The sequence below is a fragment of the Siphateles boraxobius genome, unplaced genomic scaffold (genome assembly GCF_051911475.1).
Source record: "Siphateles boraxobius isolate OS27281-9 unplaced genomic scaffold, OSU_SipBor_1 254, whole genome shotgun sequence".
NCBI classification, from domain to species: domain Eukaryota; kingdom Metazoa; phylum Chordata; class Actinopteri; order Cypriniformes; family Leuciscidae; genus Siphateles; species Siphateles boraxobius.
In genome coordinates, this window is record NW_027508870.1 from 294,066 (window position 1) to 319,291 (window position 25,226).

Consider the following 25,226-nt stretch of genomic DNA (forward strand, 5'->3'; position numbering starts at 1 on the left):
ATAAATATGCAAATACAAATTTATTTTTAATTTGAGACAGTTTAATTTCTTTTAGGATTTCCTTCCTGCAGAACAGAACTGATTCATAATTTATAAATTTTATAACTCCTGTTAATGACTTTTATACAGATTTTCAAAACAAGCAAGCAGACAAACACTCGTTGATTTAATCAAAGAGAATAAATGATAAACGAACAGCCGGATGAGTGTCAGTATCGTCAGAGTTTAGTTCCCATCATGACGAGGTTTGTCGGAAGGCCTTCGACGTTCAGCACCTGGAACACGTTCAGCGTCTTCAGGAAGTCAAACATGCGTCTGTCGTTGGATCTGAACTCGCTGAAAACTCCTTTAGATCCTGAGAAACACATCCAGAGGATTTACACCGTTCACGCCAAACAATTGCGCTGAGAGCGTAACCCTGCTCAGCCATTGGTCGAGTGTGTTTGATTATGATTTGACTTTTCTAACTGTAGTTGGTGTGTAATGTTGCTGTTTGAGCAGAAACAACATCTGCAAAGTTACGACTCAAAGCTCAAAGCAAAGGGAGAGATTTTCTTTCACAGAAATCTCTTTTTAAGGACGACAACAAACGGGGGGTAGGAACTACAATGAGCTTCTTCACGGGTTAGTGACATCACAAACCCTAACATTTACATAAACTCCGCCCCCGGAACACGATTTATAGATTATCATGACAGAATATGCTAATCAGTGACTAGAAGATCGTTAACTCCACATCAGCTGCACACATTCATCAACTAAGCGTTCAGAAATGTCCTGTTGCTTCTACATGTCGTCACTTCTAGAGTCTCTCCATCTTTATGACTCCGGCTTCAACATAAAAGGCTAAACGTTTTTGAAATGTTCAGTGTGTGTGTTTGTTAGCAGCTCTGATTAGACTCTAGAAGTACACAAACACACACACACACACACTGAACATTTCAAAAACGTTTAGCCTTTTATGTGAAGCCGGAGTCAGAAAGATGGAGAGACTCTAGAAGTACACACACACACACAAGCTCTTGAAGCTCCGCCCCTGCCGCCCATGAGCAGCGGCCCATTTGCATTTAAAGGGACACACACAAAAGCGGTGCGTTTTTGCTCACCCTTAAAAAGTTTTCCAATTGGAACATGCTATAAAAAATATCTGTGGGTATTTTGAGCTAAAACTTCACACACACTCTGGTGACATCAGTGACTTATTTTACATCTTGTGAAAGAGCATTATAGGAGCGCTTTAAACTCACCGCTGTCTCTCAGCGCTGACAGTGCCTGTAGAATCAGACGCTTCGCTGCGTCGTGATCGGGAACTTTCGAGTGGATCTGAAGAGCCATGACTGATGGGAAATCCTGCAGCATCGTCTCTGGATACTGGAGAGATGAAAAACACATCAAGTTCAAGACATTAAACTGCATCTATTGTGCTTTTCCTCATGTTCATCAGTGTTTAGAGTGCAGTGTTCATCAGTGTTTAGTTTGTAGTGTTCATCAGTGTTTAGTGTGTAGTGTTCATCTGTGTTTAGTGTGTAGTGTTCATCAGTGTTTAGTGTGTAATGTTCATCTGTGTTTAGTGTGTAGTGTTCATCTGTGTTTAGTGTGTAGTGTTCATCTGTGTTTAGTGTGTAGTGTTCATCAGTGTTTAGTGTGTAGTGTTCATCTGTGTTTAGTGTGTAGTGTTCATCTGTGTTTAGTGTGTAGTGTTCATCAGTGTTTAGTGTGTAGTGTTCATCTGTGTTTAGTGTGTAGTGTTCATCTGTGTTTAGTGTGTAGTGTTCATCAGTGTTTAGTGTGTAGTGTTCATCTGTGTTTAGTGTGTAGTGTTCATCTGTGTTTAGTGTGTAGTGTTCATCAGTGTTTAGTGTGTAGTGTTCATCTGTGTTTAGTGTGTAGTGTTCATCTGTGTTTAGTGTGTAGTGTTCATCAGTGTTTAGTGTGTAGTGTTCATCTGTGTTTAGTGTGTAGTGTTCATCAGTGTTTAGTGTGTAATGTTCATCTGTGTTTAGTGTGTAGTGTTCATCAGTGTTTAGTGTGTAGTGTTCATCTTTGTTTAGTGTGTAGTGTTCATCTGTGTTTAGTGTGTAGTGTTCATCAGTGTTTAGTGTGTAGTGTTCATCTGTGTTTAGTGTGTAGTGTTCATCAGTGTTTAGTGTGTAGTGTTCATCTGTGTGTAGTGTGTAGTGTTCATCAGTGTGTAGAGTGCAGTGTTCATCTGTGTGTAGTGTGTAGTGTTCATCAGTGTGTAGAGTGCAGTGTTCATCAGTGTTTAGAGTGTAGTGTTCATCAGTGTTTAGTGTGTAGTGTTCATCTGTGTGTAGTGTGTAGTGTTCATCAGTGTGTAGAGTGCAGTGTTCATCTGTGTTTAGTGTGTAGTGTTCATCTGTGTGTAGTGTGTAGTGTTCATCAGTGTGTAGAGTGCAGTGTTCATCAGTGTTTAGAGTGTAGTGTTCATCAGTGTTTAGTGTGTAGTGTTCATCTGTGTGTAGTGTGTAGTGTTCATCTGTGTGTAGTGTGTAGTGTTCATCAGTGTGTAGAGTGCAGTGTTCATCAGTGTGTAGAGTGCAGTGTTCATCAGTGTTTAGTGTGTAGTGTTCATCCGTGTTTAGTGTGTAGTGTTCATCAGTGTTTAGTGTGTAGTGTTCATCTGTGTGTAGTGTGTAGTGTTCATCAGTGTGTAGAGTGCAGTGTTCATCAGTGTGTAGAGTGCAGTGTTCATCAGTGTTTAGTGTGTAGTGTTCATCCGTGTTTAGTGTGTAGTGTTCATCAGTGTTTAGTGTGTAGTGTTCATCTGTGTGTAGTGTGTAGTGTTCATCAGTGTTTAGAGTGCAGTGTTCATCAGTGTGTAGTGTGTAGTGTTCATCTGTGTGTAGTGTGTAGTGTTCATCAGTGTTTAGTGTGTAGTGTTCATCTGTGTGTAGTGTGTAGTGTTCATCAGTGTTTAGAGTGCAGTGTTCATCCGTGTTTAGTGTGTAGTGTTCATCAGTGTTTAGAGTGCAGAGTTCATCAGTGTTTAGAGTGCAGTGTTCATCAGTGTTTAGTGTGTAGTGTTCATCAGTGTGTAGTGTTCATCAGTGTGTAGAGTGCAGTGTTCATCAGTGTTTAGTGTGTAGTGTTCATCAGTGTTTAGAGTGCAGTGTTCATCTGTGTTTAGTGTGTAGTGTTCATCAGTGTGTAGTGTTCATCAGTGTGTAGAGTGCAGTGTTCATCAGTGTTTAGTGTGTAGTGTTCATCTGTGTGTAGTGTTCATCTGTGTTTAGTGTGTAGTGTTCATCTGTGTGTAGTTGTAGTGTTCATCTGTGTGTAGTGTGTAGTGTTCATCTGTGTGTAGTGTGTAGTGTTCATCTGTGTGTAGTGTGTAGTGTTCATCTGTGTTTAGTGTGTAGTGTTCATCAGTGTGTAGTGTTCATCTGTGTTTAGTGTGTAGTGTTCATCTGTGTGTAGTGTGTAGTGTTCATCTGTGTTTAGTGTGTAATGTTCATCTGTGTTTAGTGTGTAATGTTCATCTGTGTTTAGTGTGTAGTGTTCATCTGTGTGTAGTGTGTAGTGTTCATCTGTGTTTAGTGTGTAATGTTCATCTGTGTGTAGTGTGTAATGTTCATCTGTGTTTAGTGTGTAATGTTCATCTGTGTGTAGTGTGTAGTGTTCATCTGTGTGTAGTGTGTAGTGTTCATCAGTGTGTAGAGTGCAGTGTTCATCTGTGTGTAGTGTGTAGTGTTCATCAGTGTGTAGAGTGCAGTGTTCATCAGTGTGTAGAGTGCAGTGTTCATCAGTGTTTAGTGTGTAGTGTTCATCCGTGTTTAGTGTGTAGTGTTCATCAGTGTTTAGTGTGTAGTGTTCATCTGTGTGTAGTGTGTAGTGTTCATCAGTGTTTAGAGTGCAGTGTTCATCAGTGTGTAGTGTGTAGTGTTCATCTGTGTGTAGTGTGTAGTGTTCATCAGTGTTTAGTGTGTAGTGTTCATCTGTGTGTAGTGTGTAGTGTTCATCAGTGTTTATAGTGCAGTGTTCATCAGTGTTTAGAGTGCAGTGTTCATCAGTGTGTAGTGTGTAGTGTTCATCAGTGTGTAGTGTGTAGTGTTCATCCGTGTTTAGTGTGTAGTGTTCATCAGTGTTTATAGTGCAGTGTTCATCAGTGTTTAGAGTGCAGTGTTCATCAGTGTGTAGTGTGTAGTGTTCATCCGTGTTTAGTGTGTAGTGTTCATCAGTGTTTATAGTGCAGTGTTCATCAGTGTTTAGAGTGCAGTGTTCATCAGTGTGTAGTGTGTAGTGTTCATCAGTGTTTAGAGTGCAGTGTTCATCTGTGTTTAGTGTGTAGTGTTCATCAGTGTGTAGTGTTCATCAGTGTGTAGAGTGCAGTGTTCATCAGTGTTTAGTGTGTAGTGTTCATCTGTGTGTAGTGTTCATCTGTGTTTAGTGTGTAGTGTTCATCTGTGTGTAGTTGTAGTGTTCATCTGTGTGTAGTGTGTAGTGTTCATCTGTGTGTAGTGTGTAGTGTTCATCTGTGTGTAGTGTGTAGTGTTCATCTGTGTGTAGTGTGTAGTGTTCATCTGTGTTTAGTGTGTAGTGTTCATCAGTGTGTAGTGTTCATCTGTGTTTAGTGTGTAGTGTTCATCTGTGTGTAGTGTGTAGTGTTCATCTGTGTTTAGTGTGTAATGTTCATCTGTGTTTAGTGTGTAATGTTCATCTGTGTTTAGTGTGTAGTGTTCATCTGTGTGTAGTGTGTAGTGTTCATCTGTGTTTAGTGTGTAATGTTCATCTGTGTGTAGTGTGTAATGTTCATCTGTGTTTAGTGTGTAATGTTCATCTGTGTGTAGTGTGTAGTGTTCATCTGTGTGTAGTGTGTAGTGTTCATCTGTGTGTAGTGTGTAGTGTTCATCTGTGTTTAGTGTGTAGTGTTCATCAGTGTGTAGAGTGCAGTGTTCATCAGTGTGTAGTGTTCATCTGTGTTTAGTGTGTAGTGTTCATCTGTGTTTAGTGTGTAGTGTTCATCTGTGTGTAGTGTTCATCTGTGTTTAGTGTGTAGTGTTCATCTGTGTGTAGTGTTCATCTGTGTGTAGTGTTCATCTGTGTGTAGTGTTCATCTGTGTTTAGTGTGTAGTGTTCATCTGTGTGTAGTGTGTAGTGTTCATCTGTGTTTAGTGTGTAGTGTTCATCTGTGTGTAGTGTTCATCTGTGTTTAGTGTGTAGTGTTCATCTGTGTGTAGTGTGTAGTGTTCATCTGTGTTTAGTGTGTAGTGTTCATCTGTGTTTAGTGTGTAGTGTTCATCTGTGTTTAGTGTGTAGTGTTCATCTGTGTTTAGTGTGTAGTGTTCATCTGTGTTTAGTGTGTAGTGTTCATCTGTGTGTAGTGTTCATCTGTGTTTAGTGTGTAGTGTTCATCTGTGTGTAGTGTGTAGTGTTCATCTGTGTTTAGTGTGTAGTGTTCATCTGTGTGTAGTGTTCATCTGTGTGTAGTGTTCATCTGTGTGTAGTGTTCATCTGTGTTTAGTGTGTAGTGTTATCTGTGTTTAGTGTGTAGTGTTCATCTGTGTGTAGTGTTCATCTGTGTGTAGTGTGTAGTGTTCATCTGTGTGTAGTGTTCATCTGTGTGTAGTGTTCATCTGTGTGTAGTGTGTAGTGTTCATCTGTGTGTAGTGTGTAGTGTTCATCTGTGTGTAGTGTGTAGTGTTCATCTGTGTGTAGTGTGTAGTGTGTAGTGTTCATCTGTGTGTAGTGTGTAGTGTTCATCTGTGTTTAGTGTGTAGTGTTCATCAGTGTGTAGAGTGCAGTGTTCATCAGTGTGTAGTGTGTAGTGTTCATCTGTGTTTAGTGTGTAGTGTTCATCTGTGTTTAGTGTGTAGTGTTCATCTGTGTGTAGTGTGTAGTGTTCATCTGTGTGTAGTGTGTAGTGTTCATCTGTGTGTAGTGTTCATCTGTGTTTAGTGTGTAGTGTTCATCTGTGTGTAGTGTTCATCTGTGTTTAGTGTGTAGTGTTCATCTGTGTTTAGTGTGTAGTGTTCATCTGTGTGTAGTGTGTAGTGTTCATCTGTGTGTAGTGTTCATCTGTGTGTAGTGTTCATCTGTGTTTAGTGTGTAGTGTTCATCTGTGTGTAGTGTGTAGTGTTCATCTGTGTGTAGTGTGTAGTGTTCATCTGTGTTTAGTGTGTAGTGTTCATCTGTGTGTAGTGTGTAGTGTTCATCTGTGTGTAGTGTTCATCTGTGTGTAGTGTTCATCTGTGTTTAGTGTGTAGTGTTCATCTGTGTGTAGTGTGTAGTGTTCATCTGTGTGTAGTGTGTAGTGTTCATCTGTGTGTAGTGTGTAGTGTTCATCTGTGTTTAGTGTGTAGTGTTCATCTGTGTGTAGTGTGTAGTGTTAATCTGTGTTTAGTGTGTAGTGTTCATCTGTGTGTAGTGTGTAGTGTTCATCTGTGTGTAGTGTGTAGTGTTCATCTGTGTGTAGTGTGTAGTAGTGTTCATCTGTGTGTAGTGTGTAGTGTTCATCTGTGTGTAGTGTTCATCTGTGTGTAGTGTTCATCTGTGTGTAGTGTTCATCTGTGTTTAGTGTGTAGTGTTCATCTGTGTGTAGTGTGTAGTGTTCATCTGTGTTTAGTGTGTAGTGTTCATCTGTGTGTAGTGTGTAGTGTTCATCTGTGTTTAGTGTGTAGTGTTCATCTGTGTGTAGTGTGTAGTGTTCATCTGTGTGTAGTGTGTAGTGTTCATCTGTGTGTAGTGTGTAGTAGTGTTCATCTGTGTGTAGTGTTCATCTGTGTGTAGTGTTCATCTGTGTGTAGTGTTCATCTGTGTGTAGTGTTCATCTGTGTTTAGTGTGTAGTGTTCATCTGTGTGTAGTGTGTAGTGTTCATCTGTGTGTAGTGTTCATCTGTGTTTAGTGTGTAGTGTTCATCTGTGTTTAGTGTGTAGTGTTCATCTGTGTGTAGTGTTCATCTGTGTTTAGTGTGTAGTGTTCATCTGTGTGTAGTGTTCATCTGTGTGTAGTGTTCATCTGTGTGTAGTGTTCATCTGTGTTTAGTGTGTAGTGTTCATCTGTGTTTAGTGTGTAGTGTTCATCTGTGTGTAGTGTGTAGTGTTCATCTGTGTGTAGTGTGTAGTGTTCATCTGTGTGTAGTGTTCATCTGTGTGTAGTGTTCATCTGTGTGTAGTGTTCATCTGTGTTTAGTGTGTAGTGTTCATCTGTGTTTAGTGTGTAGTGTTCATCTGTGTGTAGTGTGTAGTGTTCATCTGTGTGTAGTGTTCATCTGTGTTTAGTGTGTAGTGTTCATCTGTGTTTAGTGTGTAGTGTTCATCTGTGTGTAGTGTGTAGTGTTCATCTGTGTGTAGTGTGTAGTGTTCATCAGTGTGTAGTGTTCATCTGTGTTTAGTGTGTAGTGTTCATCTGTGTTTAGTGTGTAGTGTTCATCTGTGTGTAGTGTTCATCTGTGTTTAGTGTGTAGTGTTCATCTGTGTGTAGTGTTCATCTGTGTGTAGTGTTCATCTGTGTGTAGTGTTCATCTGTGTTTAGTGTGTAGTGTTCATCTGTGTTTAGTGTGTAGTGTTCATCTGTGTGTAGTGTGTAGTGTTCATCTGTGTGTAGTGTGTAGTGTTCATCTGTGTGTAGTGTGTAGTGTTCATCTGTGTGTAGTGTGTAGTGTTCATCTGTGTGTAGTGTGTAGTGTTCATCTGTGTGTAGTGTTCATCTGTGTGTAGTGTGTAGTGTTCATCTGTGTGTAGTGTTCATCTGTGTGTAGTGTTCATCTGTGTGTAGTGTGTAGTGTTCATCTGTGTGTAGTGTGTAGTGTTCATCTGTGTGTAGTGTGTAGTGTTCATCTGTGTTTAGTGTGTAGTGTTCATCTGTGTGTAGTGTGTAGTGTTCATCTGTGTGTAGTGTGTAGTGTTCATCTGTGTGTAGTGTTCATCTGTGTGTAGCGTGTAGTGTTCATCTGTGTGTAGTGTGTAGTGTTCATCAGTGTTTAGTGTGTAGTGTTCATCTGTGTGTAGTGTGTAGTGTTCATCTGTGTGTAGTGTGTAGTGTTCATCTGTGTGTAGTGTGTAGTGTTCATCTGTGTGTAGTGTTCATCTGTGTGTAGCGTGTAGTGTTCATCTGTGTGTAGTGTGTAGTGTTCATCTGTGTTTAGTGTGTAGTGTTCATCTGTGTGTAGTGTTCATCTGTGTGTAGTGTGTAGTGTTCATCTCTGTGTAGTGTGTAGTGTTCATCTGTGTGTAGTGTGTAGTGTTCATCTGTGTGTAGTGTGTAGTGTTCATCTGTGTGTAGTGTGTAGTGTTCATCTGTGTGTAGTGTGTAGTGTTCATTAGTGTTTAGTGTGTAGTGTTCATCTGTGTTTAGTGTGTAGTGTTGTTGTTTGATCATGAGAAAGCTCCAGTTCTTCTCTATATCAGTGTCAGTGTTTCTGAACTCCTGAAACGCCTCCATTGTATCTTGAGTTTCTTCCGGGAACGAACACGTCACAATATTCCTCATTATAATAATTCATACGCAGAATAAAGGGGCGGGGCCTGGTTGAGTTAGTTAGTAGTGTGTTAAACTGGCGGTTATGGAAAGGGAGGGGCATTTCCCAAACACACTCGAAGCACTCGACCAATCACAACACACTGCTCCAGCCGACCAATCAGAGCACAGTGTGCTTTTCAGAAGGAGGGGCTTCATAGAGACAGGAAGTAAACAGAGCGTTACTGACAGACTGGGAAGAGAGGAGCCGCAACAATGGAGAATATTAGGAAAATAATCAACATTCAAGTTCTAGTAGAGACTAAAAACAACATCAAGACTGTAAAAGGAAACATTATAATCAATCTAGATGTCATTTCCATACCTGAGCTTTAGTCATGGCCGTCTTTGCATCACTGAGGGCGAACACGTAACCACAAACCCCAGATGCATCGTCGAGTATCAGACTGCAGTTCTGTGTCGGCGTGACGTGACCCTCCACCAGCCTGACGGAGAGACAGCTTTCATTACGCGTTCAGCGACTAAAAAATCTGTATTATGAATTTTTAAGGCCAGATAAGTAGTTTGTTGAGGTAAATCTGTAAAGAAAGACTACACGCCTGCGCACATATATATTCAAACGCTCATAGATTAAACACGTGATGCGCATGTGCACCGTCAGTGTTTTCACAGATTTGCTTTTTTGAAGTTTACACAGAGATGATCGCGTTTTATAAAATTTTCAACACTTTCACATTGGAACCTGTATCAGGGTTTGTGTTCTCGAGCTCCAAACACTGTTGTGTGCAAATACACGTCCAGAAAGTTTCTGTTTTCTGTTGAACGGTGTGTGTTACCGGCCGCTAAGTTAATAACTAATGATCTTTGCGACAGAAGTATCTCTATCAAAACTAACTTTATCTGGACAATAACTTTATTCTAGATCTGCTGTAAAGCCGAAACAATCTCTGTTACTGTAATCTCCTATTATCTCTGTAAAGCTGCTGTGAAACTCTATATTGTTAAAAGCGCTGTATAAATGAAGGAGACTCGACTAATCGAACCAGACGAACTGGTATATTCTCACCGGTCGCCGACCAGCTCGATCTTCTGCTGCGTCTCCGTCTGCATCTCTTTAAAGATCTTCATCACCTCCGGCTGAACAACAAACACAGAAGATGTTGTGAAGATTACCAGTCAAAAATATGGAATAATTATGATTTTTAATGTTTTGAAAGAGTCTCTTCTGCTCGCCAAAGCTAAATTTATGCGATCAAAAATACAGTAAAAAGAGCAAAATATTATTATAATGTAAAATGCAGTTTTCTATGTGAATATATAGTAAAGTGTAATTTATTACTGCGATCAAAGCTGAAAGCACCAAAATCTGAAGCAGCACAACTGTTTTCAACACTGATAATAATCATAAATATTTCTTGAGCATCAAATCATCATATTATAGTGATTTCTGAAGGATCATGTGACACTGAAGACTGGAGTAATGATGCTGAAAATTCAGCTTTGATCACTGGAATAAATTACACTTTACTATATATTCACATAGAAAACAGCTGATTTAAATTATAATAATATTTCACAATTTTACTGTATTTTTCTATCAAATAAATGCAGCCTTGCTGAGCAGAAGAGACTCTTACAAGAACCTTAAAAATCTTAATTATAAATAAACTGTTTTGTTAAAAAAAAAATTCAAACCAAAGTCATAAAGGTCTGGAATTACATGCAGGTCAGTAAATGAAATGTGTACTGTCCCTTTAAGAGCGTGTCACCTGATCTTTAGGAGTGCAGGGCCGAATGGTGTAAACGCGTGTGGCAAGAGGACTGCGAAACAGATCCCGGTTCCCATGTGACGGCAGCATCCTCTAAACATCACGAGAAACACAAGCATCATCAGGACCCGGAGGTTCAATCACAGGTCAAAGGTCAGTGTCATACAGAAGCGTACCTGGAATTCTCCAGATAAAGCGCCTCTGAAACCCCACGGCTCGGGGTCGTCACTCAAAGCCAGTGCAGGATGAGGCGTATGACCTCCTGCAGAAAAACAACGGCAGACGCTTCGTTACAGCTCAATCAGGACTAGTGTTGGGGAAAGTTACTTTTAAAAGTAATGCTATACAATATTGCGTTACTCCCAAAAAAGTAAATACTTGCGTTACTTAGTTACTTTTTATGAAAAGTAATGCATTACAATATTGTGTTACTCCCCCCAAAAAGTAACTACTTACGTTACTTAGTTACTTTTTATGAAAAGTAATGTTACAATAGTGTTACTCCCAAAAAAAGTAAATACTTGTGTTACTTAGGTAATTTTTATGAAAAATAATGCGTTACAATATTGTGTTACTACCAAAAAAAGTAAATACTTCTGTTACTTAGTTACTTTTTATGAAAAGTAATGTTACAATATTGTGTTACTCCCCAAAAAAGTAAATACTTGCGTTACTTAGTTACTTTTTATGAAAAGTAATGTTACAATATTGTGTTACTCCCCCCAAAAAGTGACTACTTACGTTACTTAGTTACTTTTTATGAAAAGTAATGTTACAATAGTGTTACTCCCAAAAAAAGTAAATACTTGTGTTACTTAGTTACTTTTTATGAAAAGTAATGCATTACAATATTGTGTTACTCCCCCCAAAAAGTAACTACTTACGTTACTTAGTTACTTTTTATGAAAAGTAATGTTACAATAGTGTTACTCCCAAAAAAAGTAAATACTTGCGTTACTTAGTTACTTTTTATGAAAAGTAATGCATTACAATATTGTGTTACTCCCCCCAAAAAGTAACTACTTACGTTACTTAGTTACTTTTTATGAAAAGTAATGTTACAATAGTGTTACTCCCAAAAAAAGTAAATACTTGTGTTACTTAGGTACTTTTTATGAAAAGTAATGCGTTACAATATTGTGTTACTACCAAAAAAAGTAAATACTTCTGTTACTTAGTTACTTTTTATGAAAAGTAATGTTACAATATTGTGTTACTCCCCAAAAAAGTAAATACTTGCGTTACTTAGTTACTTTTTATGAAAAGTAATGCATTACAATATTGTGTTACTCCCCCCAAAAAGTAACTACTTACGTTACTTAGTTACTTTTTATGAAAAGTAATGTTACAATAGTGTTACTCCCAAAAAAAGTAAATACTTGTGTTACTTAGGTACTTTTTATGAAAAGTAATGCGTTACAATATTGTGTTACTACCAAAAAAGTAAATACTTGTGTTACTTAGTTACTTTTTATGAAAAGTAATGTGTTACAATATTGTGTTACTCCCAAAAAAGTAACTACTTGCGTTACTTAGTTACTTTTTCTGAAGTAATTCATTACAATATTGCATTATTCCCCCCAAAAAGTGACTACTTACGTTACTTTTTATGAAAAGTAATGTTACAATATTGCCTTACTCCCCCCAAAAAGTAACTACTTGTGTTACTTAGTTACTTTTTATGAGAAGTAATTCATTACAATATTGCGTTATTCCCCCCAAAAAGTAACTACTTACGTTACTTAGTTACTTTTTATGAAAAGTAATGTGTTACATTACTTTTGCATTACTTTTTCTCACCTGGGCTAGGCTTGTTTGCTTGTTTTTTAACAACAACAAAAAAAGCTGCTGATGTTCTGGATTAAAGAACAATAGGAGACAGGAGAAGGAAGTTCAACACTCTTATTTCTAAATCTATTTTAAAGTCATTTTTGCTTATTAGTATGGTTGAATTAGATCATTTAAGGTCAGCAGCAAAGACATTGGTTAATAAAGTGAGATTAAATACATAAAGTATATTTGTTTCATTTAATATAGTTAATTATAAAAGTTTTGCGTAAAATTCTGAGATTGTATTTTACTGTTTTTTATGCATTTTGAGGAATACTGAATGTTTTCGGGCAAGTGAGATGAGTAAATGCATGTGTACATTTACTCTAGAACTAAAATAACCATCATGTTTACACACAACAACTCCTCACTTTATTTTTCTCAACTTGAGGACAGGACAGCTGTCAGTCAATAAATGTGAAAAAGTAACTAGTGTTACTTATTTGAAAAAGTAACTTAGATACTTTGTTGTAGTTGAAAAAGTAATACGTTACTTTCCTAGTTACTTGCAAAAGTAATCTGAATACATAACTCAAATTACTCAAGTTAACAGAACACTGTTCAGTACCGGCGATTTGCACTGATCACACACTACGTCTCACGTACCCAGTGTTTTGACGTATGCTTTGGCCATGGTGACGCCACTCTTGATGTCACAGATGTAATTGTAGAGGTCGTAGAGGATGATCCTGTTGGGCACATTGGACAGTCGGTTGAACATCTGGACTACGGCGCCACACATGTCGTCAAACTTCTCGGCTCTACGTCGCCATTCCTCACTCTGCAACACATTTACATTTATGCATTCATTTGAAAGACCTTTTTATCCAAAGCAACATTTATTGCATTCTATATGTACATTTAGATAGGACCAATCAGAAAGAAGCAGGGGGCGGGACAACAGTTGCAATCTTAAATACAGAATAGTCACATTTCAAGTCACATTTATTTATATAGCGCTTTTTACAATACAATACAATATAATATAGAATATAGCTGCAAGTAGCAGTTAACGGGGTTCAAACATTAAACACATGCTTAAAAAGGTATGTTTTATATAGCAACGCTGTAGAGCATAGATGGAAAAGACCATTTACAGGCAAAACAGGCACATCACTAAGAAACAAAAAAAAATACTAATTGGCCTGCTAATGAGATTAATTCCAATAATCGTCTAGAAAAATGATTTTCCTATATTTAAAAGAAGCAAAGTTGCTCAGAATGAGGAGTTCTATCATATTGCATGAATGTTGTATGTGCAAAACATCTTATGATATAGAATCCTTCACGCGTGTGAAAAAAGCGATGGCGCCCCCGGGTGGCCGATTTCGTTTGAATTTCTAACAGGCCCAGCGAGTTTCCTTCCAATCAGCCTCCGTTAACCTTGTCTGACGGCGGCCATTTTTTCTTTATATACGCTAATGTCCTCATAGACAATCGCGGCACCTTGGACAAAGAAACAGCATGCCAGTTTTCAAGTTAATCAGACTGACTGTTGTGCAGCTATAGCCGTTTTTTTTTTGTTTTATAGCGCCACCAAGTGGCCAGCCACCACGCCCTTTTCAAGCGACCACAGACTGAGCCCATACATAACTGTAACATGTTTGGTGAAATTATCTCATTCCGTTATAGACTTATAGCCGTTTTAGTAAAAGTGGCCACGCCCACCTCAAACGTTTTGGCGTCCCGTTGCGGACATGTATTAAAATTTCTACTTTAAAAAAAAATAATTATTGACAATCAGACTCCAGAGACTCTTTCTGCGCTGGTTTGGTTCCGACCGGGGAAAACCCTAGGACTAGTGTCTTAAAATATCTTGACTGTAGCTCGACACCCTTGCCTCATTTAGTATGCGCGGTTCTATGAATATGCAAATAAGCCCCGCCTCCACTCACTCAGCTCAGAGATCCACTCATTGACGATCACACGTTGATCTGATTGGTTAGAGGGTAGTTTGTGACGTCAGAAACACCAGCGATTTCAAACCGTGTTTTTGAGACTGCCTGTGGTTCACTGCAGGTTTAAGAAAAAACCTAGTACTAGTTTGCAAAAGTAAAAATCCAAAATACTCGAAAATTTCGCTACGGTGACGAATCAGAATTCGATATACGACGATATACAACACTTGAGCACGAACGGTTTAGGAGTTATGAGCTAATACGTACTTTTCACCGCTGTAGCGCCACCATCAGGTCGATTCTAACAATTGCAATAGGGTTTCAGTGCTAAACGCTCGAACCCGTTATAAATACAAGCCTGAATGTTAAAAAATGTATGTTGAGACTTCGGGATCATCAACATCATCACTCTGACCTTCTCGGACTCGTGGTCCGATCGCAGCCAGTGCAGCTCCTGCAACATGACGAGGGCGGTGGGCCCGTGTTCGTACGGCAGATAGAAGAGCTCCGCTAGCAGCGTCAGGTCCGCTAGCGTCAGCGGCTCAGCCGTGTACAGCGGGTTGTCTTTGGGTCCCGGCTCATAACCGTCTGTCTGCATCGGCTCCTCTTCGTCTCGTTTAGAACCACGAGCGCCAGAGCCTGAACACAATCAGTTCACTGAGTCACATGTCATCTCAAAATGAAAGAAAACGTTTATCTAGCATTAAAGTCCCCCGTAGTCAATCATTTTATCCCTTAAAACTCACCAAAATGACATATTTAAACGGTTTTCCTTGATGTCTTAAAATATCTTGAATGTAACTCGACACCCTTGCCTTATTTAGTATTCGTGGTGGTTCTATGAATATGCAAATGAGTCCCGCCTCCACTCACTCACTCAGAGATCCACTCGTTGACGATCACACGTTGATCTGATTGGTTACAAGGTAGTTTGTAACGTCAGAAACACCAGCGATTTCAAACCGTGTTTTAAAGCATATTTAAAAACACCACATAGACATATAAACAACATTAAAAGCTGGATTTTCACCACAGGGGGACTTTAAATTATGCATTTTACGTCATCGGCGTACTTTTGCTGACAAACAAAAGTGAATTTCTCAGTCCAGGTAAAACGGAGAAGAGTAAACATCATTTATTTACATATACTACTGACATTGTGAAAATACAAAGAGGGTTGAAAATCGGCAAAGTTCCACTTTAAAGCTGCAATCGGCAAGATTTTTTTGGTCATATTCAGTGGAACTGACACTAGTACACAGTTCGTGCACACGCCACAGAACACCCCCCCCCCTCGCGCACGTTACAATACACACGCAGTCTGCCAGACTTGCCGACTGCAGCTTTAAGATAAACGCAAGTGTGAAATGTCGCCTCTCTAAAATAACTTTGTATTTAATTTCAGTTAATGTATATGTTATGTTGTTTTTAGTCTTAGTTAACGATAGCAACCCAATCACACATGATGTTAGAGATCAAACTAGAGTTGTGTTTTTACCGTCAGGTTGATCGGCTCCCAAACCAAAGAGCGAAGCATATGCAAAATAAGTTTAAATTTTATTACAGTTAATGTTTATTTTATTTAAAGTAATAAAAATGTTGGTTTTAGTGTAAGTTAACAATAGTACATGTGATGTTCGAGTTGTGTTTTTACCGTCAGGTTGATTGGCGCGATTGAACTCCACCAGCCATTCGGTGAGTGCGAGCTGCAAAGCATCATGGGGGTTGTAGTCTGACCCGTCGTTTCCATCTGTGGAGCAATGACATCATTACACGAGGGAAACGTAATGTAACGCTCTCTTACATTTCAACTGAACGTTATTACAAGTACTTAGGAGTGCATGAAGGCAAATCTCCTACGCATGTTAATCGGGTTTGAAAGACTACAAAGATTGTGTTTTATGTTCCTTTTTTATCATTCTGTACTAGAAAGTGTGATCAGATATGGCGTGTCCACTTGGTATGGTAATCTTTCAGTAAAATACTATGTATTATTCAATCTTGGACTAAAACACCAGTATTCATACTCTGTATGAACAATGAGTGACTCTTATAAACTCTTACCGTCTAGAAGAAGGTATAAAACTCTCCGTTATAAATACCGGTATCATCAATTAGACTGTTGATCTTTGCAACAGAAGTGAATAAATCATCTGGACAATCACTTTATTCTAGATCTGCTGTAAAGCCAAAACAATCTCTGTTACTCTAATCTCCTATTATCACTGTAAAGCTGTTTTAAAACAGTCTATATTGTTATAGCACTGTAAATGAAGGGGACTTGACTGTTGAACATGAATTAGTAAAGGCTATTTAATTTATTTGTATGGCGTGTATGAATTTTGCGTAATTTTTTTATGTATCAGGTTTTGGCAAATTCTGGCTATTACAAATTTCCCTTATCAGGGACAATAAAGTATTTTTCATATTCATATTTCACATTAGTCATCTTTACCCATAGGCACGTCTTTCTGAGCGTAGCTGGACTTGCACCATGTGGCCAGAGTGTGAATTGCAACGAAATTTGGCTCGAATTCACAGTTGGGGTTTGTGAGGACGCCTCTGAGTTTCGGGAGCAGTTCTGTGGGCCGGTTCTTGAAGGGTCCGAGGAAGAGTCTCTGCGGGTCGTAGTCGTTGGCGTGGATGTTGTCCCAGATGACCGGCGGTCTCCTCAGAACGGCCGACACCTCGTCTATCGACGACACACTGATGTCCTGCGACACCACCTTTGGCCCTGGCGCAGAGAAACACACTTTATACAGTAAACCTTGCGATGTTTTAACTGTGCTAGACTAACCGAGACTTGTTACCGCACTTGTGTACTGTATACTGTAATACTGCATACTGTGTATATACTGTATATACTGTAATACTGTATATACTGTTATACCGTGATACTGTATATACTGTAATACTGTATATACTGTTATACCGTGATACTGTATATACTGTAATACTGTATATACTGTAATACTGTATATACTGTTATACCGTGATACTGTATATACTGTAATACTGTATATACTGTTATACCATAATACTGTATATACTGTAATACTGTATATACTGTTATACCGTAATACTTGAATATACTGTATACGGTTATACACTATATACTGTATAGTGTTATACTGTAATACTTGTATATACTGTATACTGTTATATACTGTATAGTGTTATACTGTAATACTGTATATACTGTATACTGTTATACTATATACTGTTGTCCTCTTGCTTGCCTGATTGCTTCGATTGTTTTCCTCAGTTGTAAGTCGCTTTGGATAAAAGCGTCTGCTAAATGCACGTCTATGTTTGTGATTATATTTCTAACGTCAAGCTCATGGGTTCGATTTCCAATCAATGCATGAACTGATCAAATGTATAATGCAAGTTAGATACACCGATCAAAGTGTATTTAACAACTAATCCTGAAAACGGTTTATACAAAAATATGAAACAGGACAACAGGTTTCAACACAGATAATGAATAAAATAGAAAAATATGCATGTACAAAATAACACTTTACAATAAGGTTCATTAGTTAACATGAACTAAAAATTAACAATACTTCTACAGCATTTATTAATCTTAGTTAATATTAATTTCAACATTTACTAAAACATTATTAAAATCAAAGGTTGCATTTGTTAACATTAGTTAATGCACTGTGAACATGAACAAACAATGAACAGCTTATATTTATTCACTAACATTAACAAAGATTAACTAATAATACAGTAACAAATGTAAGTAAGTAATTTATGTATTGCTCATGGTTAGTTCATGTTAGATAATGCATTAAATAATGAACCTTATTGTAAAGTGTTAGCAAATATTCTACGTGAATACGAAAGGGTTGGTGTGATGATGTCAGCAGTGTGTGATGATGTCAGCAGTGTGTGATGATGTCAGCAGTGTGTGATGATGTCAGCAGTGTGTGATGATGTCAGCAGTGTGTGATGATGTCAGCAGTGTGTGATGATGTCAGCAGTGTGATGATGTCAGCAGTGTGTGATGATGTCAGCAGTGTGTGATGATGTCAGCAGTGTGTGATGATGTCAGCAGTGTGATGATGATGTCAGCAGTGTGTGAAGACGTCAGCAGTGTGATGATGTCAGCAGTGTGTGATGATGTCAGCAGTGTGTGATGATGTCAGCAGTGTGTGATGATGTCAGCAGTGATGATGATGTCAGCAGTGTGATGATGTCAGCAGTGTGTGATGATGTCAGCAGTGTGATGATGTCAGCAGTGTGTGATGATGTCAGCAGTGTGTGATGATGTCAGCAGTGATGATGATGTCAGCAGTGTGATGATGTCAGCAGTGTGTGATGATGTCAGCAGTGTGTGATGATGTCAGCAGTGTGATGATGTCAGCAGTGTGTGATGATGTCAGCAGTGTGTGATGATGTCAGCAGTGTGTGATGATGTCAGCAGTGTGTGATGATGTCAGCAGTGTGTGATGATGTCAGCAGTGTGTGATGATGTCAGCAGTGTTTGATGATGTCAGCAGTGTTTGATGATGTCAGCAGTGTGATGATGATGTCAGCAGTGTGATGATGATGTCAGCAGTGTGATGATGATGTCAGCAGTGTGATGATGTCAGCAGTGTGTGATGATGTCAGCAGTGTGATGATGTCAGCAGTGTGTGATGATGTCAGCAGTGTGTGATGATGTCAGCAGTGTGTGATGATGTCAGCAGTGTGATGATGTCAGCAGTGTGTGATGATGTCAGCAGTGTGTGATGATGTCAGCAGTGTGTGATGATGTCAGCAGTGTGTGATGATGTCAGCAGTGTGATGATGTCAGCAGTGTGTGATGATGTCAGCAGTGTGTGATGATGTCAGCAGTGTGTGATGATGTCAGCAGTGTGTGATGATGTCAGCAGTGTGATGATGATGTCAGCAGTGTGATGATGATATCAGCAGTGTGATGATGATGTCAGCAGTGTGTGATGATGTCAGCAGTGTGTGATGATGTCAGCAGTGTGTGATGATGTCAGCAGTGTGATGATGTGATGTCAGCAGTGTGATGATGTGATGTCAGCAGTGTGATGATGATGTCAGCAGTGTGTGATGATGTCAGCAGTGTGTGATGATGTCAGCAGTGTGATGATAATGTCAGCAGTGTGATGACGTCAGCAGTGTGTGATTACGTCAGCAGTGTGTGATTACGTCAGCAGTGTGATGATGTCAGCAGTGTGATGATAATGTCAGCAGTGTGTGATGATGTCAGCAGTGTGTGATGACGTCAGCAGTGTGATGATGTCAGCAGTGTGTGATGATGTCAGCAGTGTGTGATGATGTCAGCAGTGTGTGATGATGTCAGCAGTGTGTGATGATGTCAGCAGTGTGTGGTGATGTCAGCAGTGTGATGATGATGTCAGCAGTGTGTGATGATGTCAGCAGTGTGTGATGATGTCAGCAGTGTGTGATGATGTCAGCAGTGTTTGATGACGTCAGCAGTGTTTGATGACGTCAGCAGTGTGATGATGACGTCAGCAGTGTGATGATGACGTCAGCAGTGTGATGATGACGTCAGCAGTGTGATGATGTCAGCAGTGTGATGATGATGTCAGCAGTGTGTGATGATGTCAGTTGTGTGATGTCAGCAGTGTGATGATGTCAGCAGTGTGTGATGATGTCAGCAGTGTGTGATGATGTCAGCAGTGTGTGATGATGTCAGCAGTGTGTGATGATGTCAGCAGTGTGTGATGATGTCAGCAGTGTGTGATGATGTCAGCAGTGTGATGACGTCAGCAGTGTGATGATGTCAGCAGTGTGTGATGATGTCAGCAGTGTGTGATGATGTCAGCAGTGTGATGATGATGTCAGCAGTGTGTGAAGACGTCAGCAGTGTGATGATGTCAGCAGTGTGTGATGATGTCAGCAGTGTGTGATGATGTCAGCAGTGTTTGATGATGTCAGCAGTGTGATGATGATGTCAGCAGTGTGTGATGATGTCAGCAGTGTGTGATGTCAGCAGTGTGTGATGATGTCAGCAGTGTGTGATGATGTCAGCAGTGTGATGACGTCAGCAGTGTGATGATGTCAGCAGTGTGTGATGATGTCAGCAGTGTGTGATGATGTCAGCAGTGTGATGATGATGTCAGCAGTGTGTGAAGACGTCAGCAGTGTGATGATGTCAGCAGTGTGTGATCATGTCAGCAGTGTGTGATCATGTCAGCAGTGTGTGATGATGTCAGCAGTGTTTGATGATGTCAGCAGTGTGATGATGATGTCAGCAGTGTGATGATGTCAGCAGTGTGATGATGATGTCAGCAGTGTGTGATGATGTCAGTTGTGTGATGTCAGCAGTGTGATGACGTCAGCAGTGTGATGATGTCAGCAGTGTGTGATGATGTCAGCAGTGTGTGATGATGTCAGCAGTGTGTGATGATGTCAGCAGTGTGATGATGTCAGCAGTGTGTGATGATGTCAGCAGTGTGTGATGATGTCAGTTGTGTGATGTCAGCAGTGTGATGACGTCAGCAGTGTGATGATGTCAGCAGTGTGTGATGATGTCAGCAGTGTGTGATGATGTCAGCAGTGTGTGATGATGTCAGCAGTGTGATGATGTCAGCAGTGTGATGATGATGTCAGCAGTGTGTGATGATGTCAGTTGTGTGATGTCAGCAGTGTGATGACGTCAGCAGTGTGATGATGTCAGCAGTGTGTGATGATGTCAGCAGTGTGTGATGATGTCAGCAGTGTGTGATGATGTCAGCAGTGTGATGATGTCAGCAGTGTGTGATGATGTCAGCAGTGTGTGATGATGTCAGCAGTGTGTGATGATGTCAGCAGTGTGTGAAGACGTCAGCAGTGTGATGATGTCAGCAGTGTGTGATGATGTCAGCAGTGTCTGGTGATGTCAGCAGTGTGATGATGATGTCAGCAGTGTTTGATGATGTCAGCAGTGTGATGATGTCAGCAGTGTGATGATGTCAGCAGTGTGATGATGATGTCAGCAGTGTGTTATGATGTCAGTTGTGTGATGTCAGCAGTGTGATGACGTCAGCAGTGTGATGATGTCAGCAGTGTGTGATGATGTCAGCAGTGTGTGATGATGTCAGCAGTGTGTGATGATGTCAGCAGTGTGTGATGATGTCAGCAGTGTGATGATGATGTCAGCAGTGTGTGATGATGTCAGCAGTGTGTGATGATGTCAGCAGTGTGTGATGATGTCAGCAGTGTGTGATGATGTCAGCAGTGTGTGAAGACGTCAGCAGTGTGATGATGTCAGCAGTGTGTGATGATGTCAGTGTGTGATGATGTCAGCAGTGTTTGATGATGTCAGCAGTGTGATGATGATGTCAGCAGTGTGATGATGTCAGCAGTGTGATGATGATGTCAGCAGTGTGTGATGATGTCAGTTGTGTGATGATGTCAGTTGTGTGATGTCAGCAGTGTGATGATGTCAGCAGTGTGTGATGATGTCAGTTGTGTGATGTCAGCAGTGTGATGATGTCAGCAGTGTGTGATGATGTCAGCAGTGTGATGATGTCAGCAGTGTGTGATGATGTCAGCAGTGTGATGATGTCAGCAGTGTGTGATGATGTCAGCAGTGTGATGATGTCACCTGTCCAGAGCACGTCGATCCCAGCGTTGAGTTTCTCTCCGACCGTCTTCAGATACGCAGACAGCGGGACACTCGGTGTGCAGAACGCAGCGCAGTAATCTACAATAACCAGTTTATATTCTTTATTATGATCAACACTGAGAATGATGGCTCTGCCGCTGGAAAATATGCTATATTTCATTAATCTGTTTTAGAGATAAAGATAATAGTTGTAACTGAACGGTGGAAAATGTCCATATGTTTGCAGATAGTCTTTACATGTTTGGCCAATAGCATGTGCAACAGTGTTATTTTAGTTTTAATCATATTTTAAATTAGCTTTTATTTTTATATTTTTAGTTTTCATGTTAATTTAGGTTCATTTTTTGTCATGTGCTTTTGTCCGTCTACTCTCTCTCTCTCTCTCTCTCTCTCTCTCTCTCTCTCTCTCTCTCTATATATATATATATATATATATATTTATTTATATATATTTTTTTTAAAGTATTGCTATCTATATTTAATTTATTTTTAAGTATTTATTTCAATATTTTTTTATCATTTATTAATATTTTTGCTATTTATGTTTAATTTATTTGTGTTTTAATTCGTTTTAGTATTAATTTTAAAAAATTTTATGAATGTTTTAAACTTTATTTTTTATAATTTATTAATATATTATTATTATTATTAATTTATTTTATTTATCTATTAATTTAACTTTATTTATTTCAGTTAAAATATTTATTATAATGCTCCAACTTATTATTTCAGGTTTTTTGCCAATGCAACATTTCTAATTTTCATTTAGTAATGAGTAATTTAGCAACTTAAATAATTTTCAATAATTTCAACTAATTATTTTATTTCAGCTTCATTTAAATTAACAGGAATATTATTAGTTTTAGCATTCGTTTTAGTTAATGATAATAACCCTGATATCTGATATATTGAATTATAGGGTATTAATATTACTTAGGCTTATTTGGTTTTTAAAATTATTATTATACGTGTATATTTGTATATGTGTGTTTAGTATGCAAATTTACATTATGGGCTAAAAGTTTTACCTTACCTTAAATTATGTTTTTTATTATTATTGAAATACAATTATAGTTTTTATTAAGATTTTGAATTAAATTTTATATTTTCTGTTTTCATTTTTAATTAAGTTAATGTTTTAGTAATTTTGCTGTTTTTTATAATGCCTATATAGTTTTTAGAAATTTTCTATTTTAGATTATTTAGTTTTAGTTATTTTAGTACTTCAACTTCAGAAATGTTGCCTTGGCAACTAGCTTAAATAAAAGAAGTTTAGGTTTTTATAGTTTATTTCAAGTCAGTTAGTTGTAGTTGTGTTTAAGTGGCACCTGTAGGGCAGAAGAGGAAGGTGTGCGGCTCGTCCAGGTGCAGGAACACCTCGTTGCTGAGGGTCACCTGTGCTTCAGCGAACGAGCTGAACGCTTCTTTATCAGAAGAACACATTTCAGTCTCGATGTCGTCAAACAGCAGCGCGAACGAACGGCAGCCAAACTCACGAACCTGCCCGCGAGAAACACAAATAAAATAATTGATGTTCAGCCTCACTTCCTGCTGATCCTGTAGAATTGTAGCTAATTAGCATAATGCCAGCCTCTGATTGGCTGAGCAGCGTCTCTTAGCCCCGCCCTCAAACACTAGTGTATCTGAGACTGGAAGAGTTTGGTTCGTGTTGTTCGTGTCGAGAAGACGCTGTTTTCTGCTGACAAAGCAAATCCACTTTGATGAGATTGATACGGTAAAACCCACGCCATCATTACTGTCCGTATCACTGTGAAATTCAGATATGATAATGAGTGTTTGCTTTCTGACCAATCAGAGCACAGCAGCTCTCAGAGAGGCAGGGCTTAGAGAGACTGAATCTTCGATGGAAGCGTTTCAAACACTGAGAGAAGGAGATTACGCTGCAGTGGAGATTATGAGGAAATAAGTGTTTTTTGACCTTTGATGAATGTAAACCTGTTGAAGGAGACTTAAAATAATAGTTGATGTTCGCACCTGTCTCAGTTTCCTCTTGAGCGCCGCCACTTCTTTAGGGTTTGAGAAGGTGATGTCCAGCCCGGGTGATAAAGCGTAGATGAACTCCACGTTGCGCTCTTTAGCAGCAGAGATCAGCGTCATGAGTTGATCTGTAAAACACAATCAACGAGTTGATCTTCAGATACGACTGTCGTAATACAGTCACGCCGGTTTGCTTTACAGGGTTGATAACTGAACGCAATGTGATCCGTTTTAAATGAAAGCGTGGATTCAGAGTGTCATCCCTTTACTGTTGTGTACTTTCTTTCAGCATTGTGGCCAATTTATAGATTGTATACACAATTTTTCTTTGAAATTTTCTTTTAATTTGTATTTTTTGTGTGTGTTTTTGTGGATTTCACATTAATTTCCTACGATCGGTCATTTTTGACGAAGAACAGAAGTGTGACTAGTTTTTTGCGACCACTGCTCGAATCATGCCCTCAATTATTTTATGTGTTCACATTGAAAATGCCATTAAAGTCACCAAGTTTCATACCATTCTGATGAAGCTGTGATTTTTAAAAATGTAAAACGGTGATTTAAAGGTAAAAATGGCACTTTATGACAAAAGGGTTGCCGACCCCTGGCGTAGACGATGTACAATGTTCACTGGTTTTAAAGCTTAAGTTTGGCTGTCACCTGCTTCCTCCAGGGAATACAGATCTCTCCAGTACATCCTATGCTTGTAATCATCTTTCGGAGCGTATAGATACGCGTTCAAGCCCCATTTCTGCTCCCTGGGAAGATAATAAGATAATAACACGCACACAGGTGAGATAACTGAAGTGATAACACGAGATGACAGATGATAACAGTGGTTTATTCACCTCCTGAAGAGCTCTTTCCTCTGGCTCATAGTCCACGGCCTCCCATAAAACCCTGCAATACACAAAGGTCACATGATCACAGACACGCCTCAATATAACAAAAAATCTAAATTACAACAAGAATACACTAAATTCTAAAGAAATGCAACAGCAATGCAGTTTTGTGTATTTATAACGTGTTAATACTCTATAGTCAAATCACCTTTATTTATATAGAGCTTTTTCCAATACAGATTGTTTCAAAGCAGCTTTACAGAGATAACAGGAAAATAAAAGCACAGTAAAAGCATTTAGCTTAACATTAATTATTTATATCGTCAAGTTATTAGTGGCTCACCCTCGACCACTCCACTCAGGAAAATCTTGGATTTCTTGGACATGATTCCTGGCTTTGCAGCAGATCGATATAAGCTGATCAATCAGATGTGACCCACATGCAGCTCGTTTTGTGTCTTTTGATGGTTTTGAACTCGTTCGACAATCTTTCTGGGTCTGCTGACACACACTCAACTGTTTGGTTTTATGTTTATGTTTATAATCTCTCCGCTTCCTTATTGTACGCGTGGTCACACGTTTGCGCATGCGCGGTTCCTCAGCTGTCAAATAAGCCCCGCCCATATGTGCACTGCCCCGCCCTCCGCGAGCCCACTTTCTGCCCCAACTCGACAGCAGTTTAAGGTATTCCACACAAATAAGCGATAAAAATGTTGATAAAACCAATAGAAGGTATATGAAATATTTGCTTTTAGAAATGCTTGGAAATGGCAAACTGAAGTAAAAAATAAAGGTGAATTGAAATCATTCATCTGCTTTAGTTTGAGTGGATGCTTGTTTTCCTCAGGCGCCTGA

At 39.1% G+C, this 25,226-nt stretch overlaps 1 protein-coding gene across 1 annotated transcript; it reads right to left on the minus strand.

Annotated features, from left to right (window-relative positions):
* Nucleotides 1-19: 19 nt before the first annotated feature.
* On the minus strand, nt 20-24,999 carry LOC143751382 (protein O-GlcNAcase-like). The gene is made up of 16 exons (XM_077243954.1): nt 24,715-24,999; nt 24,378-24,429; nt 24,190-24,287; nt 23,527-23,657; nt 22,860-23,031; nt 21,511-21,609; nt 16,390-16,668; nt 15,589-15,684; nt 14,350-14,573; nt 12,643-12,817; nt 10,383-10,468; nt 10,207-10,299; nt 9,504-9,574; nt 8,802-8,922; nt 1,248-1,371; nt 20-355 (listed from the first exon to the last, which is right to left on the minus strand). The coding sequence occupies exons 1-16, from the start codon at nt 24,755-24,757 to the stop codon at nt 219-221; spliced, it is 2,001 nt and encodes a 666-aa protein (XP_077100069.1). The 5' UTR covers nt 24,758-24,999; the 3' UTR covers nt 20-218.
* Between the last annotated feature and the right edge of the window lie 227 nt (nt 25,000-25,226).

Excerpts from the sequence above, each read along its gene's own strand:
- LOC143751382 (XM_077243954.1), bottom strand. The coding sequence starts at position 24,757 with ATGTCCAAGAAATCCAAGATTTTCCTGAGTGGAGTGGTCGAGG. Across the intron at positions 21,610-22,859 it reads CTTCCTCTTCTGCCCTACAG|ATTACTGCGCTGCGTTCTGC; the intron begins GTGCCACTTAAA and ends TGGTTATTGTAG. Across the intron at positions 1,372-8,801 it reads CGGCCATGACTAAAGCTCAG|TATCCAGAGACGATGCTGCA; the intron begins GTATGGAAATGA and ends TCATCTCTCCAG.